Below are 14,184 nucleotides of genomic sequence, written 5' to 3' on the forward strand. Positions count from 1 at the left end.
ACCAAGAATTGAATCAATAACTAGTGTTTTAAACCTATCCTGCTTTTTTCGCCTCAGGAGGCGCCTCAGATTGCGCGACAAACGCTCGCTGGGCGATCGGTGAGGGCTATTCACGAACCACGATAATGCGAATGACCATAAAACTGTCGACATAGAACTGTTTCTATGGATATAAAGATGACTTATCTTTTTCCCTTGGTAAACATATGCCTTATCAAAGTTCCTGAGTAGCAGGTATAAGTGGGGAGGGGTGAGTAGAACATGGTTTGGGATAGGATACCATAATAAACGGATTAATATCTCGCCCTCGCGCGCCCGCGTGTTACTGACGTTGTCGCAATGCGTTGGGCCAGTCATTGGCTTACTTCACTTTTACTTTGACAATTGTCAATACGACAGTACGGTATGAAGTTCTCCAGTCATACTTAGGTAAAGTGAACTAAGTCAATTCTGTGATAGCAACAAATTACAACTAGTTTTACTACTGAGTCCACACATGTCGATGTAGCGATCATAATTGAATGGTAACCTTATGATGAAACTAAGTTTCTCTGTTAAAAGGTTATAGAATTCAGTAGTTCAGAAGCTGAACGTTTTGTTGTATCGTGGATCTTATAAGACTAACCCGTCGCCAAACTCTAATCAAAAACCGCCTACGCTAAGCACACTGCGGTCTTTGATTATATCGATAGTTCAAACATAATAGGTACAAATAAATTCAAGTTGAGAAGGATTGAGTTAAAAATTGTAACAAAATGTTTTTTTTTTTTGTCATTTTGGCATCCAGTATTTTAAAGCCGCAAACTCTGTATTGAAGGAGAAAGGTTTAAAGCGCATGAAGTAATTTTAACTTTTAAGATACTTAAAAATAAAAATCACTAAATGTGCTCGACTAGAAAGTTATGTGTTTAGTTGTCTATATCAAAGTTGTTATGCTCGAAGGTGGGTTCATCCTTCAGGAAGGTTCCCGAACGTCCCATTACCGGTATATCTGAAGTTTCGTTATTTTGGCGGCTGCTGGATGGCTTGCTCTGTTTGCTGGTTGTCTTCGTGGGTTTCTCCTTGGCGGCAGTTTTCTGGACCATTTTGGCCGAGCTGGACTTGGTCGCCATCATCAAGGAGCCGGGGACTTTGCGTTCTCCCTTGCTGCGCGAAGGTTGAGTCAATGCCGAGGGCCCACCGCCTAAAATAAATTTTAAGCGACAATTTATTTTATCCTTGCAGGTAATAACCAGGTCGCACATCGCATGCAAAATCCTTACTAATATTATAAATGCGAAAGTAAATTTGTTTGTTTTACCCTCACGCTACTGTTGTAATCTTCTTGAAATATTGCGTATACAAATTGAAGTCTGGAGAATTATATCCCGGTAAAAATTATATAATTCGTATTATTTTGTAGGTGGCAGTAAATTAACGCGGGCGAAGCTGCAGGTAAAAGCTAGTCTTTGTTATAAGCGATGGTGAGGTATGCTAATCGTTCAATAACGGCATTGATACACGACAGTCCATTTGAAGTTTGCCTTATAAATTTACATTTGTATTAACGAAAAATACGAGTATTTTGCAACGTGTCAGTTATTAAAGTCAAAGTATTCTAGTGGGATCTATAAATAAATTTACCTCCGCTGATATTCCTCTTCGAAATATCGCTGATACTGTTACTACCAGTGTGCACTGGCTGTTTGGTTTTGCTCATCGTGAGAGAAACCGGGATCTTTGTTCTAGACTTGCTGTAGACAGAGTGCTGGCTGCGGGATGATACGGATGACGACAGCTGGGCAGCCGCTGCAACAGAACATTAAAAAAAAAATCTTTTATTATAATTCATTTATTATGCCATAACAATTTATAAAACACAGCATTGTCTAACAGTAATCGTTCAAGTTAAGCCGAACTGTACTAAGTATAAATTAAATATAATAAACTTTATATGTTTATGAACAATGCTAAGGTTTAACGTAAATTTCCTGTTATTTTAAGGTATCAAAGCAAAGGTATCATTATACTCACAATCGTTGCTAGCCTTGGTATGTTTGGCTTTAGTGAAGGTAGCGTATTTGTTACTGTTTTGCGATTCGCTGAGGGAATCCGTGGAAGGTTCGGCCGTTCGAGGTCTTGAATTAGTAGCCAAGCTATCCTGCGACATCGCGTGCCCCTTCCTGTCCAATTGTCTGGACTTTGTTCGCGAGCCTCGCATGCCATGCGTATGTATCGGACTCGAATTACGCGAAGACTCACTCGACGACATCATTTTAGGCATCAACTTCCCCTGAGCCGCCATCTTTTTCTCTGGCTGCTTCACTGCTTTGGGCTCTAAGTATCTAGGCTTCGCATTCTCAAACATTTTGGTTGATCTGGAACTAGTACTGCATTGAGGTTGAGCATTCTTTGCCATATTGAACTTGGCGCGTTCTTCTTGGGCCTTCGTAGTTTTAACCTTGGGAACTTTGTTGGATTTGTTCCGGTCTCGCAGCTCGACGTGACCGCGCAATGAATCCTGTACGTTAAAAGAGGTAGAAGGTCTCTGCGAATAAGGGACGAAGCAAGCTCTCATACGTTCGATTTCAGCATTGTGAGAGTTAAGCGAGGGTGGTGGCCGACTATGGCGTAGATTGGGACACCTACGAGGTTGCATAGGCGATGCGACGCATCCCAATTTGCGCAATTTCTGCTGCAGAGCCAGCGGTAAATCGCGGAACGCCTGCGTGTTGACGACGCGTAACGCATCATCCACAAGTAAGTATTGGCACTTCAGCTTCCATACGTTCGCACGCGCGTGGACGAAGCTCTCGTCTCCGGTGAGGGCTGTGTTTTGGTAGCCATTAGATATCAAGTCGGGTTTGGCAAGTTGTTGCATCTGTATTTCTCTGACTACGCTTTCAAGGTATGCGTAGCCCCGACAGACTTCTTCTATGGGAGCTCGGTTGAGAGCAGCTTCTACGAATTCGTCGAGGGCGCGTAGAGCGGGAGGCGGCGCATCTAAAGGCAGCGGCTCCATGGAGCGGAGTACGGCTTCGAGGCGAGAGGCGGCGAACTGCGCGGACGCATTGATCAGACGCCGACACATCACTTCCACGTTATCCGTTCCGCGAACGTTCGCCTGGAGCATCATCACTACAACATAGTGACATTAATTAAACATTAATCTTCATAAGTATAAATTGTAACCGAACGATGTTGAAAACTTGAAAAATTATACTTAAAACTCGACACATAAGACTAACAGAAGCAGATTTCTTAGGTGTTTTAGGCTTGATCCGACATAAAAGGTAAATAAACAAACATTTCTCCCCTCACCCTTCTAAGGGGACAATACTGGGAGTCAACTTTGAGATTCTCAGTGAACTATGTTATTACACTGATTTTGTTTTACGGCGAACAAAGTCGCGGGGCACAGCTAGTTTGTACATAAGGTTCTTGGCTCAGCGGTAAGAATAATCAACAAATAATCTTTTAGTAAATTAAGTCACAACTTACTTGCAAGCCCGCAACCAAACACAGTATCTGCAACGTTTTCCACAGTCATATTGACAACATGCTGCTGGAAGCACCGGTCATGAAGGTCCGCTGGCAGAGTGGCGAACGCGCGAGTTGGCCACACTTTAGGGAAATACTTGGTGATCCAACGTAGACATTTGTGGTACAAGTCGTCGAGACCACACAGCGATGAAAGGGGGAAACATTCCAGCACTCCAGCGATGCAGACGTGACACGGCTGAAACACATACTGCTATGATCATTTGAACAAGTATTTTCATGAAGTTTTAATACAAATGCCGTGTGGTTCTCGACACTTTAGAATCTTCATATATTTACTTTGGTAACATGGAAAAACAATTATCAAAAAAAATTGTCAAACTCACTTACCCTATGGAAATGGTGACAATATTTCGACTTCAAAGAGAACATAATAGCTTCCTTCAATCCCTCCAAGCCCAACATATCCGCCAACGTGGCTAGTTCTACAATGCTCACGGACTCCGGAATAGCAGATGTGCCTGAATATATGTGGCACATAGCAAAATGCACCACATTGTATGCAAACCTATGGACAAATAAATCTCAAGTTAATAAGCCTATCCCTTAGTCGCCTTTTACGATATACTATATCTATAACTAATATACTATATCTAATATACTATTCTTATTATATTGGTGCCGGGATCCACACTTACGGGTAGTTGAATAACAAAAAAATATCATTCGCGGTAACAGCGCGAAATTCAAACGTCCGTTTGTAAAGCGTAAAGCGAAGATCGCGCCGCAACACAGTAACATTTATTGAACTCTTATATACCCCTGTCTAACCATTTTCACAGTAAGTGTTGTACAAAAAAGGTATCGATGCGATTTCTTACAAAGATCAATTACACAGTCTAAGAACTTTTTATCTATTTAAAAATTATAAAATTTCTTTATAAATTTTCATGGGTAACAGTAATGGAAGATACCTAAATGTTTTATTATCTGAATATTTATTATTTACGGAGAACGTTATTTTAACGACATCTGTCAAAAACAAATGGAACAGTGATTGGAAATTAGAAAGTGGTAAAAAATATTGGATACCGTAAGACGATATTTTTTAAATATATTTGTAGGGATTGTTCAAAACAATATTGGAAATATCTTTTTTTTTTTTGAATTCGTTCAGCATTTCTTCAATAATTATATCACTTACGGTGGAAGTGGAATAACGTTGCCTGCACTTTCTACCCAACCACCGCTCAAAATGCCAGCAAAATATTGACACCTGCAAGAAAAAAAAAAACAATATATATATTATATTTTTTCTTTTTTTTATTGTAACCTATTCAATTAAATTTTAATATTACAATAATTCGTTTTACCGTGAAGATAAAATGCATTTATGTGCTTTTATACGTCTTCCTGATACTTCAACGATGACGTCGGGAGCTATTTCTTCCAAAAACATACGCAGCAAATCTTGCCCAAGACGAGATTGACATTGATTTATAATGCTTGAAGTTAATCCTGTATCTTCAGGTGTACTATTTCCTAAAATAGGTAAATAATAAAACATTAATTTAATTTTACACGATATAGATATATATATCTTTAAAAGTTATTAAATTGATAGTACATATAGTAAGTGCCAAATATGAACAAAAACTATTCTTACCAACAGCAGATCGGCAAGCGCTGCTCTGCATACTGCTAAGTTCAGAGCCATCAGACGCCTGGTCCTCTCCATCAGCGGGACCTGGCCGCATTGGGGACCGCGTCCTACTGGATAACGACCCCGGCATACTTCGGCTAATTTCGTTTTGTAAATGTGGAAACAATCTATTTAAACTCAGAGCATTTTCTGAATGAAACGAACTAATGACGTCCATGGATATTGGAGCAGCGTTTTGATTTTGACCACACCAATTATTCTCTGGAATAGATCTTGTCATTCTTCTATCGATCGCCTTACCCTTGCCCTTGTAAGGTTTATTGAGAGGCTTATCCAAGTCTGATAACTTCACAAAAGGTTCGGGAACAACTGGTGGCATTTCTCCATGAAAGAAATCTCCTGACTCCATTTCATTTGTCGATTCTACGTCAGTTATAGATTCTTCACGAATAGTGGAAGCCGCAGAGTAGCGGCCGGGTGCATCGTAACTCAATCCCGAAGCTCCAGCTTCATTCCAATCATTTTGTTCATCAAAATTTGAGTCCCGAGTAGATGGGTGACCGTGATCGGTCGAACAGTCAGCGGATGGCTCTGCATCTATGGACATATTAGCTATCGAACTGGTCTGTTGTTCAATATTTTGTTCAATTGTATTTTCTCCTTTACTTTTATTTTCTGTGACTTTAAAACACGTATCACTCAAGTCAGATTTTTCGACCGTGTTATTTTTAGGCAAATTCGCTAAAATGTTTTTTGGTGCAGATATTATTTCTGTAATACTGATTTTGGGATCCTCGCACAAACATTCATACTTTTCGAAATCACGTTCATCGCTGTTGTCAATTTGAGGAACAAAAGAATTGTGAGTTTCTAAATTAGGTAATCCATTGGTCTTGGAGCAACTCTCATTTTTAAAAACATTTTTTGATTCGATTACATTACTTTTCTTTGCAGAGGAACCTAAGCGAGCAGGCATTTCTTTAACTCCTGTTTTATCTCCCAAGTCTATAAACATTGAGAATATATATTTCTTCTCAGCAGAAGTTTCCACGTTTTGTTTAGCAGCCGATGTAGACGTTGGCATGTCAGAGAAATCTATATAAAATTTTTGTGATGATTTTTCACTGCCATCTGAATCGACAGAACTTCTACTTCTGTTACAATTATCACCATTCAAATTATTAGAATAATCATTTAATTTTATTCCAGATTCATCCTTTTGAGTTTTATGATCATTTTTAGTATGTTTTGACACATCAATAACCCAAGCGGCAGAACTAGACGGTTTTGGAGACTGGCTTTGGCAACGGTCTAAATTTGGGATATAGGCTCCAGATACTATCGGAACATTTTCCAACTTTCTGCGTGTTATAGGACTATAAGTACTTATTTGTGGTAAATGATCTTTAATTGATGCTCCTCCAGAAACAATAGGAGAGGAATCATGTGTTTGTTTTATAACTTTAGCATTTATGCATTCGTTTTTTAAAGTATCAGACAATGGCCCTTCACAGTTTTCTGTAGAATCATTACACTTGGGTGTTAATACTCGAAGAGAATTATGTGGTGTGTTGGGTAACGGACAGATGTCTTTTTCGGCTGAGGTTTGTGGCTCTTTTTTATTTTCAAAGCTGTCTACTTGAGCTACTTTTTCAAAAGCATCTGAAATTAATGAATCTTCGGTTACAGGTGTCATATCAAATATTGTAGGTGATAAATCTTTGTGATTTGTCTCTTTATTGTCCGTTTGTTCTAGCGAATCCTCATTGTCATTACTCTCAGACCAATCGTTTGGACTTAAGTCGAGCTTATTTGAGCAAATGGGTACAGGTTGACTTGGAGCATTTACTGTTTCTGCTGCGAAATCTTTATTTAATTTCATGTTGATGGTGTGATCCTCTTCGTCTATTAACAATGTAGCATCAATAAAACATGATGTTTTCTTGAACGGAGATTTATGTACCAAACTTGTACCAAAAGATTCATTAAAATCATTTGGCTTACTTTGACCGGAGGTATCATCAAACTGTCTTAAATTGCTCGCTTCAATAGATGAATCTTGTTTTGTAAATTCTTGTTCATGATTTATTAATTTCTTACAAATATCTTTTTCAGCTGCTTTGGGAGGAAACACAGACTCCCATGACCCAGTTTCTGAAGATAGTGATGATGATTCCATTATCACTATTTCCTCATTCTGACGTTGTTTTTCTTCTTTTGATGATTTAGAATCTTTGTATTTTTGGGTGGAGTCTATATTCTCGCAATTAGGATTGCTTTCTGATGAATTCATAGCTGATTGATCTCCCCCTGATACGAATTTGCGTTTTTCCATAGAACTACTCACGGACATGGAATCATGTGAATTACTTGCGTCATCAGTGGTCAAATCGTGAAGAGTGCTTTCATTCAATGACAAATCGGTCAAAGTGATATCTTTATGACTATTAATGCTTTCCAGTAAACCAGTATTTTCTAACCCCGAATCTGAAGAAGTGAATATATTTTCCATTTTTGTAATACTATCACCAACATTTAAGTGAAAAGTGCAGGCTGATGAATTTGCTACTGGAGAACAGGCATAAGCAGCTGACAAATAATCCGAAGATGAACTTGGATCATCTGCTATTAAACTATCAGGTGAATAAGTAGAATCCGGAGCTTTATCGGATATACTTTCAGTATTTCTGATAACTTTGTTACAATATTCAGTATATGACAATTCTGTATCGTCTGTGTATTTTTTAATGATAACCTGAGATCTTTTCTTATTTTCTTCTTTTGTTATATTACTTAGACAATTATCGTTCAAACTTTCGCAACTAGTCGAATTTTTCACTAATTTATTTGTGTCTATGTTCAAATATAGAGTAGTAGGCTTAACGGACTTTTGACTTTTATAAAGATCAGGTGCCTGTGATTTAATAATAGAGTTAAATGCGTTAAACAGTAGATCTTGTTCTTTAAGTTCTTTATCAAGTATATTACCGCTACTGTCAATGGGAACCAAAGCGTAATATTCCTTATTTAATTCCGTACTTGGACTAGAAGTAAGAGATTTTAAAGTTTTATCTGCATATGGACTAACACATTTAGGTGTAAGAAATACGTCTTGATCGTCTACTTCTTCTTTGGAATTCCAAGAAGAAGAATGTCGGGGCTTGTTCTTCCCAAAAATTTTATTTAGATATGCAATAATTTCATTTTCTTGATGGTTTATGTTGCACTCAGTATAAACGTCGCTGAAATAAAACACAGGAATTGTCATTACTGCCATCTATATTATTTATGGAAATAACTTATGAGGTTTTTAAGCGATATCTTATTCTCGCGATATTTATTTCAGAAACTAGCTATTAACATAAAACCTACTCCTTTATTACTAGGTATTTCATTGGAATTTCATTACAAATTGGTGAAATAGATGAATCCATAAAATTTTTGAAGAAATATTATAACCAATGGTTATAACCACTACAAAAGACATTAGCTTGCACCTTGATATAAAAATCTACAGTTAGTCAATACATAAATAACAGATTCAAGTGCACACTTCATACTTCCGAATTAAGTTTAAAGTCAATATAAGCTACATAGGTTTTATTTATTAAGTTAATGAAAATATCGCCATACCTTATGAATGAATAAATTTCTTCAAAGGTACTGCGTTCAATGTTCAGATGCAATATAGTCTGAAGCTTACGATAAAAGTTTTTCGTCCGAGTTTTGAGTATACATGAATGGGTTAGTATTTTTAGTTTTCCACAAATCACTTCTACATCAGAATAAATGGATTCATCGAAAATTCTGTAACAATGAGTTGAAATATGAATGGAAAAATGTTTGGCGAGGTTAAAGCAAGATTGGTCGATAAGTTTAGGTAAGTTAAAATTAAAGTAACGGAACACAAGATATAAAATATAGTATTCTTTACATCGACCATCTTACGCCAGATATATCGCACTACATGTCGAGATACACGTCTTGTACCACCTTTGTATTAATAATTACGAAGCATTAATAGTATTAAATACCTTAATAATATAGTAATAAATACCTAGCAATATCCTCTTGGAGCTGCTGTTGCAGATGCAGCTCCAGATGAGACACTTCATCAGAGGCAGATGGAGGGTAATTCGCCGGCGTCGGCTTAACCCTGGAACGCCCACCCGGCATCAAGCATTCTAAAGTTAACACAAAAATCCGTGAAAACTTGTGGTTATCAATTCTTTTTAAGGCTCTAATCTGAGTGAGGGAAACGCGAGAGGGGAAATGACTATATACTCATATTTTTATGCCAAAATACCATTTTCCAGATTCTGATGATCTTTACTTATGAAGCTGATGTATATTTTTGAATGATTAATTAAAGTATAATGTAAAAATATAAACCATGTTTTAGATGTTTTTTAGTTTTAGTAGGTACAACCTACTTTATATAAAGTATACTTTTAAATAAAGCTCTATTTTATTTTGAAACCTTTTTTTGCATTACATATCTTTTTACTTTTGTTGTCTTTTTTATCATAAGAGATTTGAGTTAAAAAGAAAGATCTGACAATCAGGTGAAAGGAGTAGTTTGCATGAATTAAAAAAATAATCTTTTTGTACATGTTGGCATTGTATAAAAACCCAAGTCAAAAATCTCACAAGAAGTAATGGTGATAAGATATACATACATATGAACTTAACCTTGAGAATATTCTCTAATTGAAACTAAATAAGGATATTTAGTAAGCTTCATTATTTTTTCAATTATTTGAAGCAACAATCTAACTTTTATTAATGTTCCGCTAAGAAATTCGAGGGCCACACGAGACTCCTTACAACCGTCATATATATTATCGTTTGAAGCACTTATCTTAAGATAGCACATTCTCGGGTCTTAGCGAGACAGGATATTTTCAAGTGTGCGCGTTAAAGACCTGCAAGGCAACCTAGTGTGATAAGCAAGCGATGAGATGGCGTTCATATTTGTAAGAGTTACAGCTGATAATCTTTCAGTTGTTATTAAGTATTTAAAATTGCCTTCTAGTGTGTTAGAAAACTCTTAGTAAAGAGTCTCCAAATATGTACAAAAAATTTAAGTAGTGTTTGACATGGATAACAAACTTTATGACAACACCACAGTAAAATGATAGGTAGTGCAACTCAGTGAGGCCGCAACTTCTCTGTTGTATCTGTATAAAATCACAGCTCCATTGAATACATAATTATAATGAATGACATCATGCAGCAACAATATTTATTGTTATGCTAGACACATTCATTCATGCCATCACATTATAATTCAACAATTACCACTACAAAAATAATTATACCTGCAGTTATACACATAAAATTTTAAGAACAATGAAAAAAATTACAGCTCTAGTTGTCTAGTTGTCCATTTTAAAGGAGTATTGGGTTGTGGCCCAATTTTATTTATTTATTTTTACATATAAATAAATACAGAACTTCTTTTGAGGGTTCCATATTCCAATGGCAAAAAAAATCCTTACAGTGTGATGTTTTTGTAAAGGTTGACAAAGAAAAATTAAAATTTTGATGTAGCACTCCAAAATGTAAATTTAATTGAGGGATATTTATGTATTTCTATTTTTGGTGAATCCTTGTGGAATATCATTGGTTAGGTATTTGTCAATATATTTCCTTATTCTAATAGCCAGCTTATGAAGAAGTAAATTAGTTAATTTTAACTTAATGCTAAATTAATTTTAAGTCCTCCATCATTTACACATGCATTAAGGCTTTTAGTAGTATGAAATTCATAAGTATCATGTATTTTACTAAATGAAAATTTCAGTAAAACCACACCCACTAGGCACATGGTGCGGGAAGGGTGGATAGAAATTATTGGATTGGACAAGTATTGGAGTTAGCTTACTCTTTTAGTATCCAACAAAGTCAAATACTTTGTCAGTGATGACTATTTAAAGAACTAATTTAATCTGCTAAGGTGTTTAAGTTTATTTTTTTACATTAATTTTTATTGGTGTCGAATAAATCCGTAATAATAGACATTTGTTGAAACTTGAGAAGTGCTCTTTAAAAATCAATAAGTTGGATCTGGACAAGACCCACAGAAGCTAAAAATGATATTGTTTGCTTTTGTCTGTCTTACTGTTTATATATTTATTGCATTATATATGTATAAACTATTGCTCCAATTTGAATTTAGTTTACTTAGATGTGTTAGGCTTAACATAAAACAGGTATATAACATTTTTTTCTCCCACCCTTTAAGGGGCAGTACAGGGGAGTCAGCATTTATGAATTGAGATAACCATTGAACTTTTATGGTCAAAAAAGTCACAGGCAAAAACAAGTTAATTACTTTTTGAATAAAAAAGATAGGGTTTTTAGAGATTATTGGTGGTCAAACCATAAAGTTGCCCTACTAAAATGGCTGATGGTTTAGAGTGATTTGAGTGACTATCTTGCTCTGAGAAATATTTTACCTAGTAAAGTATAAAGTCAATCACATAACTTATGATTATATTTAGTATGTGTACATAACCAACAATACAGGCTAAGTATTTAGATACAGGTTTTGAAGCTTGAAACTTTTTTAATTCCAATTAGAAAATTGTTTATTGATATAATTTAATTACTAAAAATAGGTAAGGTGTTAATGCTTTTGACTTTGCATAACTAGAGGTGTAGGCTTAGTAAAAAAATAAATAGCCACTTTAGAAGACATTAATAGGTAACAATGAATTTTATTACTTAATAGCACACTACTTATGAGGTAAATTGTGTTTTATTAAATGGCACCACGAAATATTGGTTTTATATACATACATAAAACAAAGAATCTATTAATTTAACAAAACATAAAATCCATTGATTTCAGAGCGCTTCTTTTTCGTAAAAAGCACTCACCTGTAAGATGAATCCGATAGTTTTAATTCCGAATAATCAATAGCAAACTATTAGCTGATAACACATCACGACACAAGTGTGCAATTTCCATGGGAGGGAGTAGAGGCGGCGGCGGCGGCGGATCAATAATTCATTAGCTCCCTGCCAGTGCAGCGCAGAGCTATGCGTACCGGTGGTGCGCCGTTTTTTTTATCATAAATACACAACCCCAGGACCAGGAACAACAGAAAATGAAGGAACAAGGACAAGGGACGTCAACGTCACAAGGAAAGGAAGCACAGATAATAAATAAAATAATGCATGATTGAAAAGAAGTGCGTGTAGTTTGTAGAGGGCGCTCGAGGTTTTTCCAAGAACGTAATGTATGGTTGAGCGAAGGGTTGGGACATTTAATATAATAATATCTGCGGGTTGAGCGCGTGGGTTTCACTTTTCCGCACCGTGACCGCACCCAAAAAATATTTCAGGAAAATGCATGTACTGTACATATTTTCTGAACGTATACATAGTTTATCGATTTTCTTGGCAGGCAGCCTGCAGCAACTTTGGTAGTTTGGTGGTGTTTGGTTCACAGAACGACAAGCTATTAAATGTGCGTGGGTGGGGAGAAAAACGAAACATATATTCAAGTTGAAACATTAATATTTGTAATAATTTTAATAGGCATAATTACTGATTTTTGTTTGGTTTTTTTTGTTTCACAGCAACTAAGAGATAGGCTTTTTGAAATTCTTCTTATGGGCGATAAGCTTGCAACCTGTCACTATTTGAATCTCAATTCTATCATTCTCTTCTTTCTCCTTCTTTCTTTGGTGGTTAACTAAACTGAAAGAATGAGAGGGCGAAGATATGACGATATGCCTTGTCAACGTTGGTGTGTAATCTCCATAAAACGTTATCACTAACACTAGTACATTACTACCACTTTAATACGAGTAAGTTACACCGATGTACCTGCGCAGAAATCAATTTTTGTCATGGCGCGAAAATATCTGCGCCAATCATAGTGCGCCATTTGAACGCGGGATCAAAACCGTTCGCTATTCGCTTGTAGCGACATATTTACGCCACTCGTCAACACCATCAAATCACACAACTGTCAAAGAAATTGACGCGCTCAGCCAATAGCAGCGAAGAACCCAAATCGCGAATTCAAAAGATTTCACGGATTGGAGCTATATATACAACCTCCGACACAACATCGTTGGAGCCGCGGTTCCCCAGGCATAACACCTAGCCTGGCGGAAGAACTTCCCTTTGGTGAGTCGAGTCGAATCGAATCGAATCATCGCTCCTGCTACAGCCTAATTGCGTACGCGCAATGTCTGGAGTTCGCAGGAGCGCCACGCCGTCGCGGCAGTCGGTATTTGCCTGGCTTACGGAGCTCTAACGTACACTTGAGTGCAAAGATTCTAAACATTTTTGTAAACAATGTCTTTACTTAAAAGAGGAAAACCTTTGAGGGGTCAGAGCAGGGAAATAGTATATAATGTGCATCAGTTCATGCGAAATGAAGCTCAGCTTGCTAAAATCCAGGTATTTAGCGCAAACCATGTTCAAAGAGTGATGGAACGTACTGCAGTTGCTACAAGTAGGTATATCTCGCAAAACAGTTGCTGCCATTATAAAGGAAAAAGATTGTGCTACATCGCAACCGTCAACGAGTGGTCGTAGTTTCAGAACCCCTAAAAAGGGTCACCGTAAATTGGTATATCGTGCAAAATTAGACGATTTCGATTATCAGGCCATACGTCGAAAAATATATGACTTTCATACGGTGGAAAAACAAGTGCCTACTGCAAAAGCTACTTACTACATGTATTAAAGAGCGATATCAATTTAAGTGGCAGACGCGAAACGCTGAGAAAAATTATAAGAAAACTGTAGGTATACTGTATTCCCAAATGTATTTGCCTTTACTTTAATTAAACCAAGTACAATCTGCATGGAAAGAGAAGCAACTGACACGATCAAGTAATGTTTTTAAATCAGTGGCTGGATTTAAAAACAGATTACAAAAAAAAGCAGATTTTAACAGATTTAAAAACATTTCTGTCAGTTGCTGGCACTACTTCAATTTCTTTGGCTGGCACACACTATGTTCTTTACTTCGCTACTAGACCAGATTGGAAAACAGTTCATGTATAAAAAAACAA

At 36.6% G+C, this 14,184-nt stretch overlaps 1 protein-coding gene across 2 annotated transcripts; it reads right to left on the reverse strand.

The window, feature by feature from the left end:
* Positions 1 to 707: 707 nt before the first annotated feature.
* LOC106133894 (uncharacterized) lies at positions 708 to 12,272 on the reverse strand. 2 transcript variants are annotated; one of them, XM_013333747.2, is made up of 11 exons: positions 12,029 to 12,272; positions 9,201 to 9,327; positions 8,777 to 8,950; positions 5,147 to 8,385; positions 4,854 to 5,022; positions 4,685 to 4,756; positions 3,871 to 4,048; positions 3,481 to 3,718; positions 2,014 to 3,117; positions 1,624 to 1,788; positions 708 to 1,183 (listed from the first exon to the last, which is right to left on the reverse strand). In XM_013333747.2, exons 2-11 carry the CDS (start codon positions 9,317 to 9,319, stop codon positions 909 to 911), a joined length of 5,733 nt encoding a protein of 1,910 aa, XP_013189201.1. In that variant the 5' UTR covers positions 9,320 to 9,327; positions 12,029 to 12,272; the 3' UTR covers positions 708 to 908. The 2 variants fall into 2 exon arrangements, with proteins under 2 accessions (XP_013189201.1, XP_060809468.1); XM_060953485.1 differs by lacking the exon at positions 8,777 to 8,950.
* Positions 12,273 to 14,184: the final 1,912 nt, after the last annotated feature.

Source organism: Amyelois transitella, chromosome Z (genome assembly GCF_032362555.1).
Source record: "Amyelois transitella isolate CPQ chromosome Z, ilAmyTran1.1, whole genome shotgun sequence".
In the NCBI taxonomy this organism is placed as follows: domain Eukaryota; kingdom Metazoa; phylum Arthropoda; class Insecta; order Lepidoptera; family Pyralidae; genus Amyelois; species Amyelois transitella.

Bases quoted from the DNA above. Each gene is read 5' to 3' on its own strand.
- LOC106133894 (XM_013333747.2), bottom strand. From the start codon at position 9,319: ATGCCGGGTGGGCGTTCCAGGGTTAAGCCGACGCCGGCGAATTACCCT. The intron at 5,023-5,146 runs GTAAGAATAGTT...TACCTATTTTAG, and splicing joins CGCTTGCCGATCTGCTGTTG to GAAATAGTACACCTGAAGAT. The intron at 1,789-2,013 runs GTGAGTATAATG...GTTCTGTTGCAG, and splicing joins TACCAAGGCTAGCAACGATT to CGGCTGCCCAGCTGTCGTCA.